The sequence below is a fragment of the Elgaria multicarinata genome, chromosome 13 (assembly GCF_023053635.1).
Source record: "Elgaria multicarinata webbii isolate HBS135686 ecotype San Diego chromosome 13, rElgMul1.1.pri, whole genome shotgun sequence".
Lineage (NCBI taxonomy): Eukaryota > Metazoa > Chordata > Lepidosauria > Squamata > Anguidae > Elgaria > Elgaria multicarinata.
Genome location: NC_086183.1, coordinates 22,469,022 through 22,496,604, shown reverse-complemented (window position 1 = coordinate 22,496,604; position 27,583 = coordinate 22,469,022). Strand labels below are relative to the sequence as shown.

At 45.2% G+C, this 27,583-nt stretch overlaps 1 protein-coding gene across 4 annotated transcripts; it reads left to right on the top strand.

The window, feature by feature from the left end:
* Positions 1-27,195, top strand: LOC134407721 (IgGFc-binding protein-like). 4 transcript variants are annotated; one of them, XM_063139637.1, is made up of 12 exons: positions 1-182; positions 3,534-3,639; positions 5,823-5,876; positions 7,440-8,678; positions 11,674-12,299; positions 14,454-15,018; positions 17,984-18,576; positions 19,405-19,975; positions 21,160-21,359; positions 21,963-22,343; positions 25,373-25,659; positions 26,906-27,195. In XM_063139637.1, exons 3-11 carry the CDS (start codon positions 5,825-5,827, stop codon positions 25,652-25,654), a joined length of 4,509 nt encoding a protein of 1,502 aa, XP_062995707.1. In that variant the 5' UTR covers positions 1-182; positions 3,534-3,639; positions 5,823-5,824; the 3' UTR covers positions 25,655-25,659; positions 26,906-27,195. The 4 variants fall into 4 exon arrangements, with proteins under 4 accessions (XP_062995707.1, XP_062995706.1, XP_062995710.1 ...); XM_063139636.1 differs by lacking the exon at positions 3,534-3,639; XM_063139640.1 differs by lacking the exons at positions 3,534-3,639; positions 26,906-27,195 and adding an exon at positions 26,810-26,899.
* Positions 27,196-27,583: the final 388 nt, after the last annotated feature.

Sequence of the window (27,583 nt, the reverse complement as noted above, 5' to 3'; positions counted from 1 at the left end):
GTGATAGGTTCCTGGTCTATTCTGAGGAATTAGGTCTTGATTCTTCAGCCCTATAAAAGGGGAATAAGTTGCACAGAGAGAGAAAGAGTGAGAGAGAGAAAGGGAGAGAGTGAGCGAGCACAAGCCGTCTTCCTGTTCTCTCTCCTTCATCAAGGCAAGATAGGTCTACTAAATAGTTGAAGGTAAGAGACTGCTGTGCATAGCTCTGGCATTTGTATTGCATCTGTTTATTGCATTTGTAACATACCCTTCTTCCAAATTACTCAGTGTGGTGGGCAGAAAGTAGATCTAGAACTTCTGGAAGATCCCTGGGAGATTTGCTGTAGATCGGCATGGATTTCTGACTCCCAATTATTTAACGACAACAGCAACAAAATGACCCCTTCCTGCCCTAACTTGCACTGCAGCCTTTCCCAACTCAGTGCCCCCTCCAGAAGTGTTGGACTATAACATGCTGACTGGGGATGGTGGGAATTGTACTCCAATGCCTCTGAAGGGCACCCAGTTGGGGAATGGTGTTGTACTGAGGAAATGAAGGTAGCTTCAAGGTAAGCAGGAGTGGATTTTACTTGTGGATGGGCTGTGAGCTCCATTCAGTTCCTGGACTGAGAATTCTTTAATCCTAAGTGTATGACTTTTCCACTCGGCTCCAGTTGGTGGAGCTTGGGTCTTAATAAAAAAAGACAAAATAGATCCCCAAAACCTAAAATCTGCCCACCTCCAGTGGAGGCTGGTGGATCTGATCCTTCTTGGCCCTCATTACACCCTTAGGATTGCCAGGACACAGAATTATGGTGACAAAAGTTGCTATAAATGAGAAGCTGTTTATCTACCTACCAGTGGAGGCTGGTGGCTCCAATTTTTGGTTTGGCTGTAAATCCAATCTGGGTTTTAGTCAGAAACAGCCAATCATAGAATCATAGAATCATAGAATAGCAGAGTTGGAAGGGGCCTACAAGGCCATCGAGTCCAACCCCCTGCTCAATGCAGGAATCCACCCTAAAGCATCCCCAACAGATGGTTGTCCAGCTGCCTCTTGAAGGCCTCTAGTGTGGGAGAGCCCACAACCTCCCTAGGTAACTGATTCCATTGTCGCACTGCTCTAACAGTCAGGAAGTTTTTCCTGATGTCCAGCTGGAATCTGGCTTCCTTTAACTTGAGCCCTCTAAAGGAGTTATCCAAGGTACTGAACCCTATCCCCAAAATAAAGTTCTGGGTTGTTCTGACTGAAACCCAGAATGGATTCACAGCACCACCAAAAATTGGAGTGAGCCTTCACAGCTCACCCTGCTGGACATGGTTTCCCATTTTATCCTCACAACAACCCTGAAGGTTGGGTTAGCCAAAGAGATGGTGACTCACCTGAAGTCCCATGCTGAGCTTCCTACCTGAGTGGTTATCTGAATCCAGTCTCCCTACTTCTAGTTTGACAATTTAGCCACTCTTGATGTCATCATTGTCTCATACTGGTTGGCTGCTCCTACTGAACTGAGTCAACACAGAAGAGGTGAGACCTGATTTGAGCAGGGATGCATATTATTTATTTATTTATTTATTTATTTATTTATTTATTTTTTAAAATTGTATACCACCCTATGTCATAAAGATCTCAGGGCAACATACAGAGAAGAGCATACAATAAAAAACAATAAATATACACAGCTAAAAACAACTTAAACCATGAACCAAGTTAAAACAATATATAATTTAAAAACAGTAAAAACAATTAAAACAGTTAAAACAATGTGCCATCTTAGTGAATTTAACCATTAGAGGCTTTGTTAAAAAGCCATGTTTTCACTTGTCGTTGGATAAAATCAGCGTTGGTGCCAGTCGGGCCTCCAAGGGGAGGGCATTCCACAGTCGGGCTGCCACCACAGAGAAAGCCCTCTCCCATGTCCCATCATAGCGTATGTGTTGTGCTGGTGGGATGCGGAGAAGGGCTCCTCCAACAGATCTCAAGTCTCGAGCAGGCATATATAAGGAGAGGTGCCTGACAGCAATTCTCCACCAGTGGGCGCTGCTGCTAGTGAGTGCAAACAAAACCCAATCTAAGAAGGGTCAGGGTGTGTGGGTGTGTTCCTGTGATAATTATCTTCACAAGAAATGTCATTTCTTTGGCCCAAGGAAGGGATTAATGCCACCTTGCAAGAGGGAGGGATCCTGGGCCACCTGAACGAGGTGATGATAAGTCCACACCCGGAGTAATCTTCTCTGGAGCAGGAGGGTCTTAACAACTTTAGGCTGGTGTCAATTGTTCCTTTCCTGGGTAAAGTCTTTGACTAGGTGGTTGATGACCAGAACCAGAAACTCTTGGATGAGACTGATTACCTGGATCCATTTCAGTTGGGGTCCAAGCCATTATTATTATTATTTTGGTGTGTGTGTGCATAGGAACAGCCTTGGTCACTCTGTCTGATAATCTATGGCCTTAGCTAGACCTACCTGCTAGCCTGCGACAGAGGAGGAAGATCTCACATTGTGTTTGACTTGAGATCCCTCCTCTGTTTACGTGCGACAACCTCAGAAGGAAAGGCGTCACGCCCGCCATTTTTTTTTTAAAAAAAAACTTAAAGGGCCAGCAGCGCACAAACACTCGTGCGCATAAGGTAAGTGTTTTTTTAAAAAAAAATAAATTACTTTCCCTGCTCCCCCCACCCTACCCCCGATGGACGCAGCTCCTGGATCCTCGTGAGGAATCATGCAGAGCTGGGTCAACCCACGGTACCAGGCCACACATTCCATGGTCTTGGGCACAGTCCGGGACCACAGAAAAACTGGGGCCAAAGAGGAGGGCAAGATCCTGGGGCAAGGGATGGATCATCCCTCCCTGATTCCAGGATCCCCTATGCGTCATGTGGACACACAGGGATCACCCTGGGATAAAGCCCCATCTAGCTATGACCTCTACTGGGAGAGAGACGGGGAGGGTAACCCTGTTGATTCTCCTTGATCTTTTGGCAGCTTTTGATATCATGGTATCCTTCCAGGGTGACTGTCTGAGCTGTGGGTAGGAGGTACTGCCTTGCAGTGGTTTTGCTCCTACTTGGATGCTGAGCCCAGAAGGTGATGATAGGGGGATATGGCTCAGCCCCATGGATTCTCCACTTCCATGGTTCCACAGGGATCAGTTCTATCTCCATGCCTTTTATCATTGGTATGGCATAGTTGGATGGGGTCATGCTGAGTATGCTGATGACACACAGCTCTATCTCTCCTTTTCATTCTCATCAGTTGAGACTGTGGATGTGCTAGATCAATGTCTGGCTATGGCAATGGATTCAATGAGGGAGATAAATTGAAACTCAGTCCAGACAAAACTGAGAAGCTGTTACTGGGTGGTTCTTCTGACTGGATGGAGATTGTTCGTCCTGTTCTGCATAGGGTTGCACTTTTCCTGAAGGATCAGCTTTGTAGCTTGGGAGTTCTCCTCAAGTGGCCTCACAAAGTGCCTTCTGTTAGGATGGGGTTAATTCATACCAAGAATGGCTGTTTTAGAATGTTAAAATGTATTTTTATTGTTATGATTTTAGGAGCGGAACAGATAAGCGCCAGCTGCATGTGGGCGTTCTGGCACATCCTGGAACCGCTTGGGGCAAGGCCGATCACCCTTGAGCGAAAATTAACATCTCAGGGAAGGTGTGAAAGATCCTCACAAGGGAGGGGGGAAGGAGCAGGGGAAACTATCTATAAAGAGTACATTTTGCAAGGGGCTTTTTGTTCTGAGCTGGATGACCACATGGCTGGGTGAAGTATAGTTTGCAACTTAGTTATTTTAGTTTGCTTAGACTGGGTTCTTATTCTGTATCTGCATGTTTTATCTGATTGAATGCTAATCTTGTATTTCCTACCCTTATCCTCAATAAATTTGGGACTAACCCTCCAGTTTTGGAGCTGTGTGCGTGTATTCCTGGGATCTGTGCAAAATCCAGTGGAAAAGCCAGCTTTGCTGGGGCGTGCTTCCTTTACACCTTCTACCAACTGGCCCAGCCATGCTCCTGGTTGGGCCGGTTGGGGTAACAGGGGTAACATATTTTCTATAGTCTGTGCTCTGGTAGCCTCCAAGTTAGATTACTGCAATGTGCTCTACATGGGGCTGCCCTTAAAGACAGTTTGGAATCTGCAGCTTGTCCAAAATGTGGCAGCCAGATTGATAGCAGAGACTAGAATATCTGAGCATCTTTCTGAACCCAATTCAAGATGTTGGTCTTCATCTATAAAGCCTCACATGCAATATTGGGTGGAGCACCTCTCCCGGGATGAAACTATTCATAAACTATCATCAACATCTGAAGCCTTCCTCTGACAGAGGTTTGGAGGATGGCAACAAGGGAGAGGGCCTTTTTGTTGGTAGCTCCCTGACTGTGAAAGGAAATGGTCTTCCGGTGAGATCCACCTGATGCCAACCTTGACATCTTTTTTAGCATCAGCTTAAGACTTTGTGCCATCCCCAGACATTTGACAGCATATGATGGGATGTTTTAGTTTGTTATCAAGTCCTGGTAGTTTTATTATCAATTGTTTCTAAATTGTTTTTAAAGTGTTTTCAGTTTTTGAACGTTAAAGGTTTTGCCTTGTGTTTTATAATGCAGGGAACTGCTCAGAGAGTTTTAGCTATGGGGCAGGACAAACATGGAATAAATGAAATGAATTGAAATTGGAGCGGGTGACAATGGTAGTGAGAAAGTAGAGTCACATAGGAAGGGGTACCGTTGAGGGTGTCTTGCCCGAGCAATGGATCAGCTGCCTTGAGGTGCGTTTGGCCAGAAATTACTGCACAGAATTGTGAAAAGAAGTTTGAATGTAGCTTGGGACAGATATCACTTTTCATAGCATGCACAGATACTGCTTTGTTTCCTCTTGTCAAACAGGTTTGATAAACAATACACCATACTGCAAAACCAGCTTTTTAAATAAAGCAAAGCAAAATCTCTCTCTAGGCCATAGACAAACGTAATGATGGTCCAGTGATGGCCACTCCCTTTTTACAGGACAGAGAAACTGCAGTCATTGGGACAATGCAAATATGCATTTTTGCATAAGACCTGGATGGAGCGGTTTTAGGTTTAATCAGAAGCCTGAAAGCTGTGGAGATGCAAGGTACTTGCCTCTGGAGCTCTTGCGAAGTCAAAATCTGTGCTCCAAGAACCTTCTTCAATGCCTCCCCATCGTCTCCCTTAATCCCAAATGAGGGAAACCACCTCTTTGGATGGATAGAAGCTTTCCATCACTGCATCTCTGTGCTGGGAAAAGCTGTTCTTGATGATTTTTGCCTGTTCCACCGCTGTTAAAAGCAGCAGAGACTGGTGGCTCCAATTTCGGCGGGGCTGCGAATCCATTCTGGATTTCAGTCAGAACCAACTAGAACTCTCAAGGCCCTATCTAAGGTGCTGAACCCATTTTGGATAGTTCCTTTAGCGTTCTGGTTGGTCCTGTCCCAAACTCCAAATAGATTCGCATCCTGACTGAAATTAGTGAGCCACCAGCCTCTTCTGGTTAAAAAGCCATGTCCTTCTTCAACTGAAAGGACGTTTTCTCAAGACATCTTAGCATCATTCAAGGTGTAGAGGTGTAGAGGTGTAGAGGTGTAGAAAAGAGGGCTTTAGAGGTTATATCAGCCCTCCCCAACCTGGTGCTTTCCAGATGTTTTGGACTACAACTCCCAGCATTCAGGACAACTAACTATACCAGATTGGGCTGCTGGGAGTTGAAGTCCAAACACCTCGAGGACACCAGGTTGCGGAAGGCTGAGTTATGTTCTTATGCAACCAGCAACCAGGAAACCCTTCATAACTTTTCTCCCCAAATTTCTTGTTTTGCAGCCATGACTACGACGAAGATCCTGCTGCCTTTGGCTGGGTTACTGTTACTGAGTGGTGAGTAATCTGTGTACTTCAAACTCCCCACCACCACCACCACCACCACCATCCCACCCTTCATTTTCAGAATGGCTGTCTATTTTATTTATTATTTGTTTATTTACAATATTTATATACTGCTCCCCATTGAAAATTTCAGAGCGGTGTACAAGATAAAATGAAGGGGGGGGGGGGGAAACAGGACAAAACACTTAAAATACAGTGACTCATGGCAGGACATTAAGGAAAGGCTTCCTGGAATAATGATGTTTTCAGGAGATGCTGAAAGGAGCACAAAGTTGGCGCCTGCCTGACCTCCAGAGGCAGGGAATTCCACAGGAGGGGAGCCACCACACTGAAGGCTCTTTTCCTGGGGAATCTCCAACTGGAGAATGGATCTATGTGGAACCACCAGGAGCAGGCCCTCGGATGACCTCAGTGACCAGGCAGGTTGTTAGGGGTGAAGGTGCTCTCTCAGGTATCCTGGTCCCAATTTGTTTAGGGCTTTGTACATAAGTACAAGAACCTTAAACTTGGCCCGGTAGCGAATAGGCAGCCAGTGCAGTTCCCTCAGCAGAGGAGTTACATGCTGGAAAGGGGCAGCTCCAGACAACAGCTGAGCTGCAGCATTCTGCACTAGCTCCAGCTTCCGGAGCAGCTTCAGGGGCAGCCCCACGTAGAGCGTGTTGCAGTAATCCAATCTTATTTATTTATTTATTTATTTATTTATTTATTTATTACATTTCTATACCACCCAATAGCCGGAGCTCTCTGGGCAGTTACCAATGCCTGTACCACCGTGGCCAAGCTATCCCTGTCCAGGAGAGGCCGTAGTTGGCTATCTTGTGTGAGCTTGTGGCTTTTTAGTGGCCAGAGGGGAATATTCCCACATTCTCTCAGTCTGGAACTGAATGCCCACTTCCTAACTCTCATTCAAAAGGAACCCCCTCCTTGAAGAAAGAGGTTTGGTTTTTTAAATGAATACATACCAGCCAGGGTGCTTTAAGATGAGGCTTCAATGATGCTGTCACCCTGCTTCACTCACAGGATTTTATCAGAGTCCAGGGCCAGATCTACACATCGTTGCAAAGGCGCTTCCATGCGCCTTTTTTAAAGACGTAACCTAAAAGAAGCACCTCTTTCTTTACTGTGTGTACTGTGAGCTAGGCAGCGCCGCCTGCGGAAGAATCTCTACCCCATTCAAAGACGCTGCTCTGGCCGCTTCCCCCTCGCGTGTTCTTCCATTTGAATAATCCCCCCTCCCACCCGGCGGCTCTTCTGGCGCGTCCCGGCGGCGGCGGCTCCTCCTGCAAAACACTTTTCTCCCTCGGTGTGTTTGTATTTGCATTTGCGTGCACGTGTGCGAGCACACACCGAAGAGAGTCCCGGGAGATGACACCGTGGGGGAGAGCGAGAGGCAGGAGCTGAACTTGTCCGCCGCGTGCACGCAAATGCACGCAAACTGCTTCTATCCTATGTTGTGTCCCATCTTTCATCTGATTCCTTCTTTGCATTGATATTTGATTGCTATTCTCTGCCAAGTTTTGTTTCTATAGGTTTCTTCTGTTCTCCTCCCTTCAGGTCAAACCAGAGCAGCATTTCAAGGAAAGCAATTCATCATGGCCTTCATGGAAAATTTTGAGACGAGATGGCCCTCTGAAACAAGCCTGCAACTGTTCCTCACTGGTTACCATAATTCCACCACGGTAACTGTGACAAAGTCCAAATCATCCACCCGGAAAAGCTTTTCAGTCGGAGAAGGCAAAATGTTGCCCGTGCAGATCCCAGCGACAGCTGAGATGCAAGGCAGCAACACCTTCGATGACTCCATTTTGATTCAGGCCGACAATGACATTTCTGTTGTCTTAATGCACCGGAAGTTATATTCTGTGGCCACTATGACTGTCTACCCAGTCCATAAGCTCGGCAGACTGTATTATATCGTAACCCCACCTGGCACAAGGTCATCAAACTACTTAAAAGAATTTGCAGTCATAGCCTGGCAAGCTCCAACAAGAGTGGATATTGATCTGAAAGGGAATGTGGTCTTCAAGGGAGTGTCGTATGCTGCAGGGAGCAAACTCACCATTAACCTTTCACCTTTCCAAGCAGCCCAACTTCAAAGCTCAGATGATCTGTCCGGGACCAGGATTGAGTCGTCAGCAGCAGTGGCAGTCTTGAGTGGGCATGTTTGCGTCCAACAAAATTATTATTGTGACCACGTCGCTGAGCAGCTCCTGCCAGTACCCAGCTGGGGCACTACCTTCATTGTCCCCTCTGTCTCTCTCCAGACCAATCCTGATCTTGTATACGTGGTGGCTTCCCAAAACACTCGTATTCACTACCAGTCAGGGCATCTAAAAAGCTTCCAAGACATGGTGGCTGGAGAAGTCAGCCATTTTGAGTTCCACTATCCTCAGGCATTTTATATCACTGCTAATGTTGGGATTCAGGTCCTTTTGTTTTTCACCGGTGTCAAGATACAAAAAATCGGCTATGATCCATTCCTCATTAACATCCCACCCATAGCAAGCTATGGCCGATCCTACTACGTTGATGGACTGGGCAGATTTGAGAACTATGTGGCCATTATAGCAAAGAGCTCTGAAGCCAGCCGCATAACCAGGGACAAGTCAGCTATCAGAGGGTTTCAATGGAGAGAGATTCCTGGCACACAGTACTCATGGAGTGAACGCAAGTGGGATGTGACAACCAGGACCATCTTCCTAGAGCATCCCGACACAAACTTTGGTGTCTTGGTCTTCGGTAACAGGAACTATGAGGGCTATGGCTTCGCTCCACCACCATTTGGGTCATTTGGTAATTAGTCTCACACTGTGTATACTATAAGTCAAGCCTATGGCTCATATTGTCATCTTCCATGCATAATTAATTCTCCTGAATTCTTGGGATGGGAGCTTTATAATATGATCGTACCATCCCCTGCTTTTATTTATTTATTCATTCTTTTATTTATTAGCCATATTTATGAATCATTTATATTAAAGGCATTTCTAAGCGATGCATGGAGGACAAGATTACCTTCCTGGGAATGCCTATTGGAAAAGGTAGAACCATAGAATCATACAGTTGGAAGGGGCCTAACAAGGCCATGGGGTTCCCAGGTAGTCACCCTTCCAGAAACTGACCAGGCCTAGACCTGCTTAGCTTCATCAAGGTTGCAGCCTCCCATGCCATCACACCAGATAGGTACATATGTTTTCAGTAGGTGTTTTCAGTAGAAGAAGGGAGTTCCAGAAAGTGGTCACTATTACACTAAAGGGTTAAATCTGAGCCATGAACTTCTGCAATTCTTGGGTACCACTGAGCAGGCTGGGATGAGGTGATCTCTTCAGCATCTTGGTCCTGAAGATTTGTGAACACGTACCAAGACCTTTCAAAGAATTCTAGAACCCAGCTTGGTGCAAGGAGACGAGATGCCAGCATGTCTTTCAGTTGTTGTCCCCTCATTTCAGATTTATTTGAGATTATGAAAGCTGTCCTGTCCTTTCTTTTCTTTTCTTTTTTTTTTGCGGGGGAAAGCTGATCAGCAAAGTTAGACAGAAATCTCTAAGAGTCCAAATAGACATGGCGATCAGCCACATGAAGCTTTCTCCCAAAGCTTCTGCTGACGCTGACGTAAGACACCTGTCCAGGAAATGGTCATTTCCCACTGGCAGGTTTTCTTCTAAAATCAGTTGTGGAAAAAGAGGGGAACAGCACCACAAAAAGGCTATGAGAAAAAGAGGAGACTAGCTCTGGTGCTATGAAATGTCAAAAGAGGTTTCTTTATTTTTCTTATCCGAAATGCAAAAAAAAAAAAAAAAAGTTTAAGAAAACTTTCAACCAAACTTTCAACCACAGAACAGTTTGACTGCCGACGGAGACAGAACGAACATGACTGTGGTCTTGTAAAAAAAATACCTAAAAGGTTTCAAATGGATAATTAGTTCAAAAAGGAATTCATTTTGTTGTACAGCTCCTGACGAAGGATCTCCAGATCTGAAACGTTGAGCATTTGTGCAAGTCTGGTTGAAAGTTTTTTGAACATTTTTTTACATTTCAGATAAGAAAGATAAAGAAACCTCTTTTGACATTTCATAGCACCAGAGCTAGTCGCCTCTTTTTCTCATAGTTTCTTCTAAAATCACCTAGGCCAAGCTATTTTCCCTTCCACAATGGAAAAGATATGCCCTGTAGACATGGGGATTTCATAGGTTGAAAAGCAGCAGCTAGAAATTAATCCAATGAACTCTGAAAACTGGGCATTGAATTTATACAGACACTCAACCTGCACTACACACTTCCAATAAATTACCCCCCCCCGAAAAAAGAGGCAAGCCACACCATTAATGGTGGCTCAGCCAAGAGCAGCTAGCTACATGCGTTGTTTATTTATGAGTGCTCCCCACCACCCACCCCATGGGAGAAGAGTTGAGATGACAGGATGGTTCCCTTTCAGTGAATGAAAAGCTTGAAATATGCAACTTATGTTCGTTGCAACTTTGTTCCTTGGATTTCAGCTCTATGGAGTCCTGTGAGACAAGTCTGCTTTGAATTTACATAGCTCTTCAGCACTAAACTGTGAATGAGAGCATTACATGTATGTCTTTATCTCCATTAGATAAACAAACTTTTTAGATAACATCATAATTATACAGCAACATGTATCAAGTGTAAGTGTACAAAAGTTGTTTACAGTAACTGAGTAATAATAACTGAGCAATACAGGCCTCTGGCTTCTTTTAACCTGTTTCGCAGACGCTTCCTCAGAATATCCCAACCGATAACACCATCACAATGCTTATGCCATGGGGAAGGGGGAGGAGTTGTTGCATTCGTTCCTCAGTTCCAAAGAGACTTTTTTTGTCCTCCAAAAAAGGATTGACTTAGATCCCCAGCTGGAAAATGCAAAGCTTCACTTGCTCAGTTACTGTAATCAATTTTTGTACACTTAAGGCTTGATACGTGATGCTGTATAGTTATGATGTTATATGAGAAGTTTGTTTACCCCAGTTTTTCTGATATCATTTAAGCCATGGCTAGACCTGCTAATATCCTATGCGGCAGGGTCTTGCTATTTACTGTTTTACTCTGTACAGCACCATGTACATTGATGGTGCTATATAAATAAATAATAATAATAATAATAATAATAATAATAATAATAATAATAATATCCCGGGAATTGCCCCGGGATCATCCCTGTGGGTCCACATGAGGCACAGGGGATCCCAGGAGCAGGGAGGGATGATCCCTCCCTTGGCCCGGGATATTGGCATAGCCTTTAATCCTGGTTTTTGCTGTGGTTTTGGGATGATCCCGAGACTGCAGGACGTGTGGGCGGGCATCGCAATTTCATCCTGGCTCCTCGCAAGTAATCGCGCACGGGGTGCAGAGCTCCTCAGGAGCTCTGTGCCCATCGGGGGTGGGGTGGGGAGTGGGAGGAGTTTTTTGTTAAAAAACCCCACTTACCTTTTGTGCTCAAGCCCTTCTTCCCCTTTAAAAAAACAAACAAAATGGCAGCTGTGACACCCTCCTTCTCCCAGGATGTCGTGCACCACGTGTAGACAGAGTGGGAGATCTCACAATCATAAAATCACAAGATCCTTCCCCTTCCATCATGGTAGACCGCTAGGTCTAGCCATGGCCCTAGATATTCTAGCAGTTGTCTGCTGTTTAGCATGATCTTATTTTGGTATTCCCAATTGCTGCCTTCTGTATTTTGATTTCATCTCCATTAGGCCATAGGCATTTTTTTAGACTACTCGACCAGATAATTTACCTAACTGGTTTTGTTCAATGTTTCATTCAGATCCTGCTCCGGTCCCAGATGTAGTCCAGTTGACCTGTCCTGAGAACACCCATTACGAGGCCTGTGGAACAGCCTGCCCAGCTACCTGCTCTGACCGTTCTGCTCCCTCCAAGTGCAATGAGCCCTGTGTAGGAAGTTGCCAGTGCAATGAGGGCTTCGTCCTCAGCGATGATCAGTGTGTCCCAGTGGACAGCTGCACTTGCACTCACAATGGCATGACCTACAAAGCACGGGAAGAATTCTGGGCTGATGAAGTCTGCCGTACTCGCTGCCAGTGTAACCCCAGATCAGGACGGCCTGTTTGCCTCAAGTCGTCCTGCAAGGACAATAAGAAATGCCTCATGGTCAATGGGGTCCGAGGCTGCCATGAGGTCAGCTACACCACCTGCACAGCCTTTGGGGAACCTCACTACACCACCTTCGATGGAAAGAGATACGATTTCATGGGAACCTGTGTTTATCAGATGGCGGGGCTATGCACAGAGAACCCCAACCTCACCCCATTTTTGGTGACGGTGGAGAATAACAACCGAGGCAGTAAGGCAGTGTCCTACACCAAGGTGGTGACTCTGGAGGTCTACAACATGACCATCAGCCTGAGCCAAGGGTATCCACGCAAGGTCCAGGTACAAATATTGACGCATACGGAGGTTTGCAGGGACTTTACATTAGGACTGGCAAAGATGTTGTGAGAGGACTGGCAAACATAGAATCATAGAATAGCAGAGTTGGAAGGGGCCTACAAGGTCATCGAGTCCAATCCCCCCCTGCTCAATGCAGGAGGTATTGTGGCCTTCACATATTGTGAAAGCCTCAAGGCCATTGCATGCGATTTCTCCCATGTCCACAAATTAGGTGATTCCACTCACCTCATTTGGTGGGGGTACCTAAAGAATGTCCTCAGATGATGGACTTAGTGTCTGGGAAGGTAAAATACTAGCTTAATGGGTAGCAATAGAGGCAGGTGTCTCCAATTGTGGTGGGGATGCAAATCCATTCTGGGTTACAGTCAGAATCAGCCAGAACTCTAACTGAATGATCCAAGATGCTGAACCTATTTTTGGGATATGGTTCAGCACCTTGAATAGTTCCTTTAGTGTTCTGGCTGGTTCTGACTGCATTCACAGCCCCACCAAAATCAGAGCCACCACCTTCCACTGGTAGGTGGGTAAATAACAGCTTCTCAGTTATGTCTGCTTTTGTCACCACAGTCCTGTGACCTGGCAAATCTATTTATTTATTTATTACATTTCTATACCGCCCAATAGCCAGAGCTCTGTGGGCATAATGAGGGCCAAGAAGCAGTGAAAGATAGTGTGTGCAGAGGGTGGGGGTGGATTTCACATATTTATTTGAACTGTCAGCCAGGTTTTTGTACTGTCAGCCTCAATGAGGCCCACCTGGAACTAACATTGTTATCTTTTCGGTGCCAGGTTAAGACTTTCCTTTTCTCCCAGGCATTCAACAGCATATCCTGAGTTTTACCTGACTCCAATAGCTTTGGCCTGGCTGAGTGTTTAAAATCATTTTAAATGTTTTTATGTTTTTAAATTTTGTTTATTGACCTTTAATGTTCAGTCTTTTTAATCCAGTCTTTTCAATCTTTGTAAACTGCCCAGAGAGCTTTGGCTATGGGGCGGTATATAAATGTAAATAATAATAATAATAATAATAATAATAATAATAATAATAATAATAATAATTTAATTCAGTTGTGCAAATCAGCCTCTCTGCTATACTCTCCTTTATGGAAATGGTGAATTTACACAACCAGTTTGTATGCTGATTTTTACATGATAGGGTTATTACAGGTGCGCTTTCTGTACCATTGATGGATCTCACTTGTAGTCGCCCCCTGATAAAATTCACCAGTAACCAGATAATCACATGATCACTTTCAAGTGGGGAGAAATGGCCTTTTAAGTTGTCTTATGTCCTTACAGGGATTCAGAGAAGTCTGGGCAGGATTATTTAATTTTTGTGAACCGCCCAGAGAGCTTCGGCTATTGGGTGGTATAAAAATGCAATAAATGAATAAATAATATTTACATGTCTAAGTGGGTGCTCAGTCCTTGACTAGGATTTTCAACAGCATCCAGCATCATTTGGGCCCCCTAATGATGCCATAACCACTATTTACTCTTCCTTGGATGTGCTTATTTGCAGGCAGCACTTTGGGGATGAGAGCCAAGTGACTACCAGGCATCAGGTGGCTGCCATGTTATGTCTCCTACCTGGCTGCCATATAAAAGCGCCAAGTATTCCAGAGGGAAAAAAATCTAAGCGGGGAATGGGGGATTGACCAGTGCTTCTGCTGCTTCACCACCACTGGGGATGGGGGTAGGGGAGGCATGTGGTAGTGGGCACCAGTGGAATTGCCAGGTGGATCCACAGTGATGGTCAGACATCAGACAATGTCGGTATCAGCCCCAGTGGGCCTTGCTGGGGTGCATGGAACCTAGCATCTGCTGGTGCTAGACCTAAGCCAGGGGAAAGCAAGCAGATGATTTTGGAAAGCAGTCAGCCAAATCCTTCTAAAACTCCATGGAATGTAGGTGCTTTATATTCATAGGACAAATCCATTTCTGACAATGTCATGTGGCAAGTAATCTTCTCTAGCTTGGGCCACCAGAGGTTAATAAATCTGATAGGGCAACTCATTTACTCTGCCCCTAGTCCATTGCTAATTAAAATCAAGCCAAGCCTTGGCTTTCCAAATTCACTAAAAACAAAACAAAACAAAACAAATCCCTTGATGGTGTCTCCTCTGTGTTTTCTAGGTCAATGGAGTCTCTATGAACCTGCCATTCTACTATGAGAATAAACTGAAGGTCTACACCAGTGGAGTCCATGGCTTCATCAAGACAGACTTTGATCTGAGAGTCAGCTTTGACTGGCACAGCCATGCCAGGGTCATTATTCCCAACATGTATGCTGATTCTGTCTGTGGACTCTGTGGCAATGCCAATCAGGATTCTAGTGATGACTTTAACATGAAGGATGGAGCTCAGGCAAGGGATGTATATGAGTTTGCAAAGAGTTGGAAGCTCCACGAGATCTCAGGGTGCTCAGAAGGTTGCACCAATAACTGTCCAGTGTGCAGTCCAGCAGATGAGCGATTGTACAATGGTCAACAGTATTGCGGGATCCTCACCAGGAAGGATGGACCATTCAGGCAGTGCCATGGAGTCATTGACCCAACATACTACTTTGATGACTGTGTCTTTGACACCTGCCTATACAGGGGTCTCCGTGACAATCTCTGCAGTGCCATCAGTGCTTACGTGACAGACTGCCAAGCTCAGGGCATTCAGATTGGGCAGTGGAGATCCACCTCCTTCTGTAGTAAGTGTTACTTCCTGGATCTAGATCTAATGAAATATTAGGGTGAAACTGATCCTGATTCAATTGCAGTTTTTAATTCAATGAGATTTCCAATGTCATGCATAAAGTATGCAATTGTAGTAGTGAATCTTGATTATTGTATATAGTACAGGGATATAACTATGCAGCAGGGATAGGGAACATGTGACCCTCCAGAAGTTGTTGGACTGTAACTCCCAGCAGCCCTAGCTGACATAGCCAATGGTGGGGGCTGATGGGAGTTGCAGTCCAACAGTGGGCCTGTTCAGACAGCACACTAAGCCATGGTTAGGCTGCTGATTCATTTGAAGCAATTGGTAAGTGAGCATTTTTAAACTGTGGTTATGTAGCCATCATGGTTAGGAATGGTTCAAATGACACACTAAGCTATAATGTTTAGCTCAAAATGCTTAACTGCCATGGCTTAGCATGTCATCTGAACAGGGTCAATATCTGGAGGACCACAAGTTGCCTATTCATGCTATACAGGAATGGCACCTGAAATCTGTAATGACACCCCCTTCTTGGGAGACAGGCAATAAACATCTATTCCCACCTGAAGAGGGTCTAACCTCTACAAACTTTCCTCTAGGCAAAACTATGCAAACTAAGCAAGACAATTGTCCTTTCAAGAAAAAGGGAAAACCTTTTCCCAGAACGCTTTAACTTCAAGGAGACTGGTTCTGAAGAAGCATTTGGCGAGAAGCTAGCTGGGACAACCTTCTCTTGCTTTCCTTTAGCTCCACCCATTTGAATCAGTGGTGGACTCTAGGACCAGGGGAAAGTGCCATCCCCCTATGAAGAACACTGATTTTCCCACAGACTGTGGCCACAGCTAGATCTAAGGTTTATCCTGGGATCATCCAGGGTTCACCCCTGCCTGAGCACTGGATCCCCTGTGTGTCACCTAGATGAACAGCTTTGACACATCTCTCTAAACAGGAACATTTCCCAACAGAGTATTTGTTTATCTTATAATGTGAAAAGACAATCTTCATTCAAATATAAAAGACTTCCCAGAAAGAATAAGCTGTTTTGGAAGGTACTTTGCCTTCTTCTATGATTGAGGCTGGAATTTCCCAATTGGGGGAAGATCAGATACAAGTGAGAACATCCACCCCCCCAATGATAATAATAGAAGAGAGAATTTCATATGACACAGCTGTCCTCCCTTCTGCACCACTAGGACAGGACTGCTGTTGTTCTGCTGCCAAAAAAATTCTCGCCGGTGCACTTATTATAGCAGGGATGGGGAAACTGTGATCCCCCAGAGGCTGTTGGACTCCAACTCCCATCAACCCCAGCCAGCATGGCCAATGGTCAGGCAGAATGGGAGACTGAGGCCACAGCTAGACCTGAGGTTTATCCTGGGATCATCCAGGGTTCGCCCCTGCCTGAGCACTGGATTCCCTGTGTGTCACCTAGATGAACAGGTTTGACCCCTGGACGATCCAGGGATAAACCTTAGGTCTAGCTATGGCCACAGTGTTGTTAACATTTTCAGAGATAAGGTCTGGCGAAGGTTCATTCCCAGCTGGTGAAGAGCCTGTGAGAGTCATCTCCCCCACACCCTGTGTAGGCTGGTATTTCTCTGGCACTGTCTGTTCTGCTTCGGAAGCTGATTCCAATTGAGTGCTTGAAACTCCTTCCCCCAGCCTAAGAGGTACAGGCCTAGTCATGACAGTCATTTTGAGCTTTTAGAATAGGAGAAAAAACCTACAGGATAGCCAAGGAAACACCATACAATGTGTGGTTGAGGGGAAAGGGGGTGGAGCCAAGAGAAGTGGGGGTGGCCACCTGAGAAGCCGGGAAGGGACAGGTTTGATCTCTAGGGCTGAGATTCTAACTGCATGAGCTAGAGAGAAGGTGGCAGTGCCTATATCTTTATCCCATTTGTCTGTTCCAGTCCAGCCACTTAAGACAAATCTCTTCCTTTACTGGGATCACAGTTGCAATACTAAGCCAACTGACTTGAAATAAATGACATCTTTCTAAGTAATCATGATTAGGATGAGGCTCAGAAATCATAATACCCACTCTTAAAATAGGATAGAAATGAAAAGCCCTTTATGTGTTATATGCATGGAGAAAGCTCTTATGTGTAAAATGTGCAGTGGGGTTGTATTACCCATATATTATTTCCAAGTCTGAAAATGTGCAGTCAGTGTTCCAAAATGCATGGGGAAATGTACACATGCCAGCTTCCCAAATGCAGATGTCTACACGCAATGTGTGAATGATTTATTTATTATTTATTTACAATATTTATATACCGCTCCCCAATGAACATTTCGGAGTGGTGTACAAGATAAAATAAAATAAAAACAGAACAAAACACTTTAAAATAGATTTGAAAAGAAGCAAAATGAAAAGTGAACCGTGGCTGGTCGTTAAGGAAAGGCTTCCTGGCATAATGACATTTTCAGGAGGCGCTGAAAGGAATACAAAGTTGGCACCTGCCTGACCTCCAGAGGCAGGGAATTCCGTATGTGTTCTCATCCAAAATGAAGGACATTAGAAGACCCCTGCTGAATCAGACCCAAGACCTATCTGGTTGAGTATTCTGGAACCAGCCAGACACCCATGGGAAGCTGACAAGGAGGACATGAGTACTATAGTACCCATGCACATTTGAGGTCCTACTCTAAGTTTGCTCTTCCAGGGAATAGAGCTTCTTCAGTTACACACACACACAAAGACACAGATATGAAAGGAATACAAAGTTGGCACTTGCCTGACCTCCAATGTTGATGGGCATGACCAGGGGGACACATATCAGGGATGAGGGCAATAGCATGGCCCATGGCATGTGGACATCCTTTTTTGTGGCTAATCATGGAGGAACCACACACAATATCTCCTCTACCTCTCAAAATACAAGAACTAGAGCACGCTGTCTTGATGACAATATTGCAATGGTGAACAAATCCTCATCTTTGTCTTGCAGGCATTTCCTGTCCACGTAATTCCCACTACAAACTCTGTGGCAATGGCTGCCCCACCACTTGTCACCAGCTCTCGGCTCCAGAAACATGTGAGAGTCCATGTGTAGAAGGCTGTTTCTGTGACTCTGGATTCATCCGCAGCGGGGACCAATGTGTCCCTCTTACCGAGTGTGGCTGTGCGCACCACGGCACATACTACAAGAAGGGGGAGCAGTTCATTCCATTCTCCTCCTGCCAGGAGACGTGTGAATGCACCGATCTCGGCACCGTCAAGTGCCAGCAGTTCTCCTGCGGAGCTCAGGAAGAGTGCAAGGAGGAGAACGGCATCCGAGGCTGCTACCCTGTGGGATACGGGACGATGACAACATACGGCAACCTCCATCATATTTCCTTCGATGGACAAAGTTTTGATTTCCGTGGCGCCGGCACTTACAACTTAGTCAAAGTCTTTGGCGAGGACACAGTGCAAGAGAAGTTCTCAGTGTCGGTGGAAAATGAGAAGCAGGATGATGGGACAATTATTTTGGAATCTGTTGTAATCAACATTGATGAACATATGGTTGTCTTGGAAAGAGGAATGCAATGGAAAGCTACGGTTCGTAGAGATGGACAAGTCCATCACATTCATTTTTGCTCAGCTTCTCATTTTCCCAACATTAAGTTCCTTCTGTCCCATTTCCTATTCATTTTTTTAAAGTCCATATGAACATGCATGTGCGTGTCTCCTAACACATGTATTTTTGTACACGCTTTGTCCTAATATATACATTTTTTGCAAGCAATTTCCCCATATGCAATGCACTTTTGCATGTACTTTTCCTTAACATACCCATTTTTGTCTGCACTTACACCTAATATATGCATTTAAAAAAAAAAACAAGTGTGAACTTCATCACAAAATTTCAAAAAAGTACAAATATGGTTCTCCCTGGTCCCTGAACAGTGGGCCTGTTCAGACTACACTTCAGACTCTGTGGTTAGCAAAACTGTGGTTCTCTTGGGCTAGCACTAACCACAAGTCATGCTGTTGCACACAACACTTTAAGCCATGGTTAGAGCTGCTAACCCTGTTGCAGATGGTCTGATTGTGGTTAGTGAGTGAGCAGGGTTTAGGAAAACATATCACACAAGACACCTTAAACACTGCTGCTTAATGCTTCATGTATGTATGTTCTGTGTTTTAGAATTTAGAATTTTGTATACTTGTTTTTATCTCATTTTAGAATTTCTGTAAATTGCCCAGAGAGCTCTAGCTAGGGGGGCGGTATATAAATGAAATGGAATAAATAAATAAATAAATAAATAAATAAATAAATAAAGTTGTCAAACCGGTGTGCACAGAAAGGGTGTGTGTGTGTTAGTGTGTATGTGTCCCAAGAGCTAATCTCCCATTAATATTCTTTTCTCATTCTTGTTGGTACAGGTGGATGAAGAATTCTACAGTTTGCCACTGAACAGAGATGATGGGAAATTTCAGATCACCCAAGAAGGGAACAATATCATTTTCCAGTCATCTGATGGATTCAGTGTCATCTATGATACCGCCTCATATGTCAGTGTTTCTGTCCCCATCACCTACCAGGGACACCTGAATGGTCTCGGGGGCAACTTCAATGGTGATAGCACGGATGATTTCATGATGTCCGATGGAAAGCTCACAGACAATGTAGATGAGTTTGGGGCCTCTTGGAATGTCCCTGGGGCTGGTGGCAGTTGCTCAGATAGCTGTGTAGAGGAACTACCTGACTATAATTCAGATGAGGCAATACAATATACGGATGGACAGTACTGTGGAAAGATCAAGTCTGAGAAAGGCCCATTTAGTGACTGTCACTCATTGGTGAGCCCTGATGTGTACTTTGACAACTGCCTGTATGATATGTACGTGTCCAATGGGGCACAAGAATCCCTCTGTCGAAGCCTTCAAGCCTACGTAGCTGCATGTCAGGCAGCTGGAGCCAGTATTGAAGCTTGGAGAACAGCCTCCATCTGTCGTAAGTTTACAAAATGGGGTTCTCTTCTCTACTTTTCTAAGCAAGTGATCTGAGCTTTTAGTTGCACTGTGCCAGCCAGGTTGCAATGCTGTTGTGACCGTGGAAGCTACAACAGGCAGAATTCCTTTTCTATGTCATTCCTAAAGGAACAGCAACAATATTAGGGACTAGATTTTATTACTAGAAACCTTGTAACCTCTTTGCTCTCTAGTCCATAATCCTCAGCTCTCAACATTCCCTTTCTTGTCCACTTTCTTCTTCCTAGAGGTGCCACCAACTCCTATTTCTAGGTGCTCCCTAAGGTTTTGCTTAGCTCTAGTTTCTCCTTGGTGTCTCCTTTCCTCAAATGCATGTGCCCAGGTCTGGGGGCATAAAGAGCATGTTACAGCCAGTGTGGTAAAGTGGTTAGAGTGTTGGACTGGGAGTTGTGAGACATGGGGCATGGCTAGATGGGGCGATATCCCGGGGATCACCCTGGGATCATCCCTGTGCATCCACATGATGCACAGGGGATCCCAGGGGCAGGGAGGGATGATCCCTCCCTTGCCCCAGGATATGGCCCTACACTTTAATCCCATTTTCCCCACAGTCTCAGGATTGTTGCGAGACTGCGTGAGGTGTGGGCCACTGTCCTGGTTTCGTCCCGGCTCGTCACAAGTAACCACGAGGAGCTGGGACCCGGGCACAGGGCACTGAGCTCATCAGGAGCTCCGTGCCCATTGGGGGTGGGGTGGGGGGAGTGGGAGGGTTTTTTATAAAATAAAATAAAAACTTTTTTGTAGGAGCGCTCCTGTGCTCATTTCCAATAAAAACAAAAAACAAAATGGCAGGCATGATGTCCTCTTCCTCCTGGGATGTCATGCGCCACATCTAGACTGAGGGGGAGGATCTTGTGATCACCATATCATGAGATCTTCCCCCTCTGGACCCTAGGTGTAGACATGCCCATGGGTTCTAGTCCCCACTCAGTCATGGAAACTCACTGGGTGACTTTGGCCATTCACAGATCCTCAGCCCAACCTACCTCACAGGGCTGTTGCTGTGAGAACAAAAATGGAGAAGAGGAAGATTATGTATGCTGCCATGGGTTCCTTGAAGGAAAAAAGGTGGGATATAATAATAATAATAATAATAATAATAATAATAATAATAATAATAATAACTTTGTTGATTCATTTCCTCAGCCCTCACCTGCCCAACCAACAGCCACTATGAGATATGCACCACACTTTGCGATTTTAGCTGTGCAAGTTTGTACACTCCAATCCATTGCACAAAGAAATGCTTTGAAGGCTGCCAGTGCAATGATGGCTGCATGTTTGATGGTGGTAACTGTGTGCCTATAGACCAATGTGGCTGTGTGCATGGTGGATTGTACCTCAAGGTAAGTCTACGTATCCCACTTATGATACTTTTGTGTTAGAAGGGACAGTTTGGATTGTGGAATATCATGGATACTTGATAGAAATCAGTGTATCCAGAGGACAAGAGTATATGCTAGAATTAAAGATCTATACCTAACCTTGGTCCCTTAATTAAGCATGCATCATTATTGATCCCTCAACTGGACTGAGATGATATATCTGAGCTAATGGCACCCAGCAACAAAATGGCTGGAATCTAGAACAGAAATAGGAGGGAAAGGGGTGAAATAAAGGCAAAGATGGTAGAATCACATGCCTGAAAGCGGGTGGGGAGGAGACAAGCCAGGACACACTTTACGGAATGACTTTGCTGCTTTTATAAATTGGTTTTCAGGACTGCTTCAGCGTGTTGAGCTTCAGCCGTATGGGCTTAGGTTCTGACTACTATATCTCTTCTCTCCACAATAGGCAATAGGTCCTAAGGTTGTATTGTGCTGCACATCATCTTTAGATGGAGCAGCAGTATGTACAACTTTTAAATTAATGAATTTAAACAAGTGAAAAGAAGAACACACTCTTCCAATTGCCGTAACTGTATTCTTTTGCTGGGGATTTCCCAACAGGCTGGAGAGAGCATCTTCTCTAGCAACTGCGTGGAGAGATGCACGTGCAGAGACTCAGGCCGGGTTACCTGTGAGGAAACCAGTTGCGGGGCGGATGAGATCTGTGCACTTAAGAACGGCGTGCGCGGCTGTAAGCGCAAGGAAGGCCAGTGCAAAGTCACGCCAGCGGCCCAGCTCACTTCCTTTGATGGCGCCTCAGGAAAGTACCTCTGCAGTGGGGTGTATGATGTGGCCTCTGTATGCGATGAAAGCACCGACACCTGGTTCAGGGTGACGGTGAGCATTGGAAAGGACAGCGATGACGCCCTGGTAGTTGGAAAGGCCATTTATGTTTACTTCCGGGATGCATCCATCACTGTGAAAAAAAACAATAGGATATGGGTAAGTGGGCATCAGGAAGAACCACATGTGAAATTTCTATATCTGTCAGTAAAATTCATCATGCGTCCATTTTTTTTAAAAAAATGCTTCGCCCTCAAGCCGCTTTAACCTTTTCTTTGCTTAGATAAGCATTCCCTAATGTCGTGTTTGCCAAATGGCTTGGATTGCAGCTCCCATGCTTCCCAGCCAGCGTTGGTCATGGTGGTCAGAAATTATGGGACTTGCAGTTCAACACATCTAGACTGCACTGGGTTGGGGAAGGCTTTTGCATGATCCAGGAGATAATCATGAGCCAAAGCAAAGTGAACATAAAGAAGGAAGAGCACTTGATGGATCTCTTCATTTGAACCAGTGTATTGCTTCTTCAACATTTTTCTCCCTCTCTCAAAATACTACAACCCATTGGGGTCATCCCATGAAGCTGATTGGTGGGAGATCCAGGACAAATAAGAGAAGTACTTCTTCACACAGTGTAGAGTTAAATTATGGAACTCACTACCACAAGATGTGGTGATGGCCACCCATTTGGATGCTTTAAAAGGGTAACTTGGGGCTTTGCTAGACCCACCAGGTGTTCCGTCGTTGAGATTTTCCCGTTCAGCCGTGACGCCTCATGCTCCACACCTGCCTTCGATTTGTGGCGGAAGTTTGTGCCAGTTGTGCTGCTGCCGCCGCGAGCACGGTTGCGCAGCCACACCGGCCTGATTGCCACGGCTTTTTTTTCGCTCGCCGCACGGTTTGCACAAGTCCGAAAGACCGCAAACTTGCGCAGCTGTCAGCGATACCGCCGCCGGCCCCGGCGGCAGTGGCAGTGCCAGCTGAAGTGCTGCTGGTGCTGTTGAGGGTAAATATTGATGCGCTCACTTCCTGATGGGGGTCGTGGCGGGTGTAATATGACCCGAGGTCAATCGTCTGCATGGGCACTCTGTGCCTACATCTCCCATCATGCCTCTGAGGTGTCGGCAGCGATGACCGCCTCTGTGGCCTGTGCTCCATCCCAAGGAGCCAACCCACATCTGGCCATAGCCATGGCAGCAGCCCACAAACAGCTCTGCCCTCTGCCAACCTGGTACCCACACTAACAGGCAGCGTACAGCACCGCCATTATGCGGCCACGGTAGCTGCCCACCGCAAGGAGTCACCAGCCACTTTTCCGTTCCTCCGTTCCTGCGCAAACTGTCACTTGGGGAGTAAAAAAAAAAAGCCGCTCCGCCGCGCTGCCCCAGCTGGCGGACTGCGCGCAAATGGCGGATGCGGCTTGACTGAAGCCGCTGACCACTCCCCCTTAGCACGCCTTTTCCTGCCCAGTGCGGACCGCAGTGACCTCACATCCTCCCACACGTACTCCGAATTACCGCGGGATGCCAGGAAAAGGCGCCCTAAAACTCACTTTTTTAAAGTCGGGAGAAAGAGGCTTCACCGCAGGATAACGGCAGATCCTCGTGAACGTCATCTGGAAGCCTCGACGTGACTGCGGAAGGTAACGCGCGCTAGAGCCTCGTCTAGTAATGCCCTTGATCTCTTTTGGTGAACTTTGCTGTCTCTGTGAAAGTGGAACATTTACAATTGCAAAACTCTCCTGAGTTCTTAAGTGCTTGAGGTTTGGTCTTTTGCTGTAAAGCAAAAGAAAAGGAATGTTATTAATGGATTTAGACTAAGTCTTGTTGCAAAGGTAATTAGCTGCCACAAACGCTTTTCTCTACAATTGTGGCTCTGCTTTTGCGTCTTTCATCAGGCATTCTATCTTCTCTTTTAAAACGCCGATCCTCCTTTCTATATTTCCGTTCTGCTACAGACTCTTCGGATCACAATATTTATGATTTATGCTAGTCTTTTTGCAAAACTGCTTGAAATCTAACGATTGAAATTCTCTTCTACGATCCGTCAAAAATTCTCGGACTTGCTTCTGCAGATTTCTCTCTATAAACTTAACTCATTCTTTCATTGTGTTTAAATATTCTGATTTGTGCTTTAACAAATACACTTACGAGAAACGGGTCTTATCATCTAAAATGATTAATGCATATCTAGCTTTTCTATAGCTCTTAGGAAAAGGGCTAGCCAAGTCCATATGAATCAATCTTAAAACATTTTTATGCCGCCAGTCTCTGACACGTGGAATATTCATAACTTTAGACCTAACAGGTTGGATCAATTCTTGGAGGCAAAGGCTATCAATGGCTATTAGCCCTGATGGTTGTGTGCTATCTCCAGTATTTGAAGCAGTAAGCCTGTGTGCAGCAGTTGCTGGGGAACATGGGTGGGAGGGTGCTGTTGCACCATGCCCTGCTTGTTCATCCCTGGCCGATGGCTGGTTGGCCACTATGTGAACAGAGTGCTGGACTAGATGGGGCCTTGGTCTGATCCAGCATGGTACTTCTGATGTTCTTAACTTTTAAATAGCTTAAGAAAAAACCCAACATGAACTCTTTCTAATATATGAATATCCAGGGGAGTGTGTGTATGTGGGGGGATACCAACAATAGGATTATATCAGGTATGCAGAAGAGTGAGTTGGGGGGAGATCTTTTGATTTTGCATTTAAAACACAGTATTGCCAGCAGTGGGGGCTGGTGGCTCCAATTGTGGTGGAGCTGTGAATCCATTCTAGGTTTCAGTCAGAACCAGTCAGAACTCTAAAGGAGCTATTCAAGGTGTCAACTTTATTTTGTGGATAGGATTAACTTTATTGATATTAGGGTCAAACATTATTTATTTATTTATTTATTTATTTATTTATTATTACATTTATATACCACCACATAGCTGAAGCTCTCTGGGTGGTTTACAAAAGTTAAAAACAGTGAACACTAAGAACTAATATACAAAATTTTCTTGCTGTTCAGATATTAAAGCAAAATTAGACAGCCTTTTATGTATACCATGATGGTATGCAAGTGTTTGCTTATTTGTTTGCTTTGTTTGCCCAGCCTAGATCAGTCAATGAACATCATGAATCTCAGGTTCTTGCTGCCTTCCTGGTCTTCAATCAAAAGGGCATCCCATGACCCAATCTTTATGTGTTCCAGGTAAATGGGCGCTCGGTAACTCTGCCATACAAGGTCACCAATGCTGTGTCTGTGAGCAAGGTTACAGATGGGATCCTGATTGACCAAGCCACTCAGATGCAGGTCCTGTTTCATCCCAGTGGAGAGGTGGCAGTAAAAGTTAAGGAGACCTTTGGAGGGAAGCTCTGTGCCCCATGTGGAAACTTCAATGGAGACAGCACAGATGACCTGAAGCTTCCCAGTGGGAAGTCCGAGGAGAACACGTCTGAAGTCCTCCATGCTTGGAAGGCCAAGGACTTCTAACAGGAGTAAGTTGTTCTTTCTAACAATGCAACAGAAGAACGGAATATCCATTTATTTTGAAAATCTTGTGTGACATTTAGGTTTAACTGAGGGCCAAATGCCATGTTTTTTCATGGTTTGTTTTTTGTTTTGCAATAGTGCTTTTAATCTGGCCACTTTTATTTTGAAGAGAAGTCATGCCCTGAAAAAAAATATGAGTGAGTCCTCACACCAAAAGTCCCCCCAAGACTGCTAATTCCCCCCCCCCGTGCCCAATAGTTGCCCTTGAGGGGCAAAGAGCGGCTGGGAAAAGAATATTCATCTGAGATTGGAGCCGGACTGTGCAATATTCCCCAACAATTTGGCAAAAAACAACCCCAGAAAGTTAATTCATGGTTAATTTCTCCAAAACCCTTTTTTCTGAGAATTTTTCATCCTGGTCCTTGCTGCAATACAGGTGTGGTTTTCCAATCCATTTTGGCTGGAGGGAATATGGATGTTCCGACTAAAGTCCATCTTAGCATTGGAGAGGTCATGAGGGGCTCAGTACCATTGTGTGAATCCCTGAGCACAGAATTTTCTTTTAATCCATATTAGGGTTTCATAGGCAGGGTCTACACTACTGCTTTATAATGGCATTGAAGTGCACTGACAACTGTTGGGGCCCATGACAGAGAGTGTCATCAGACAAGCGTTTTATAGCACACTTATTACTGGCCACTCACAGATTTTTGCGGGTCCTTTTGATGCCCCGTCCACCTCCTGAGCATCTGCCATTCCTTCTGCTCATTTTTCCCTCACAAAAAAAGACCCAGAAAATCCAATTCTTTTGGCTGTAATGAAATTTGCCGCCATTTCCTGCTGTGTGCAGGAAAAGCAGCACGATTAAAAATGGCCACTGCATGGGCCACGTGGTCATTGCTTGCTTCCTCTTTCTTTCCCATGTGAAGAAAGAGGAAACTGTTCATCCCTATTGTGGGACAGAAGCAGGAGGCAAAGTGATGGTAGGGAAACACGATTCCCCCCACCCCCTGCCCTTCACTGCAAGGCACCTACCTCCCATCTCTGATCACAAAAGATTGTAGTGAAGTGTAGTGAAGAGCCCTACCATTACCTGCTGTAGGCCGCTGCAATGGTGGACCTACAAACTGATAACCACATTCTTGCTTCCCTCAGACAATATCTTCTTGAAAGAGGGCAAATATTCCTGCAGAACCAGAGAAAATCGAAGCCGTAACATTCTCATATTGCTAACTGATCGCTTTGTCTTAGGGTGCATCATTTTTGGAAGATATTGGTGAATCAAGGGGAGCAGAGTGGAAGAGACTGAAACCATACAAGAACTGTGGATATGTCTGAGAGGTCTTTTAGTGTGCAGTTTCACCCTGAGGCCCCAATGACCTTCAGTTCACGCTTGATTTTCAACGAAAACAACTGCTACTTTCCCTATCAAGCAATGATCACTGCTTGTAAATGGGAATAGTGAAAGGAAGCCTATTTGGTTAATCCTGAATTTTAATTGATGTACTGGATCAATATTAATAAATTGTACTCATTGATGATCTGCATCAATTTGCATTTGACTAACAATCAATAGCAGAACAAGATGTGTGTCTGTCTGTCCATGTGTCGTCTGTCCATCTGCTTGTCAGCATCATAGCACCATGACTGTGAAACCCAGACCTCTGAAACCTGGCAGACATACTAGGGACCCCAGGGGTGTGCACACTGATGGTATTTTGTTTTAAAAACACATTGATTGAATTTGAATTAAAATGTCTCCAGGTAATTGAAGCCTGCAGTACCATTTTCAGCCACTAATGGCAGACTTCCCTAACCAGTACATGGCTTTGTAGTTCATCCAGGGGATATGAGTAGGTAGGGTGAAGGGCAGAATTAGGCACGTGCACCCTCCCCATTGCTGTGGGGCAGCCCCCCCATTAGCAGAAT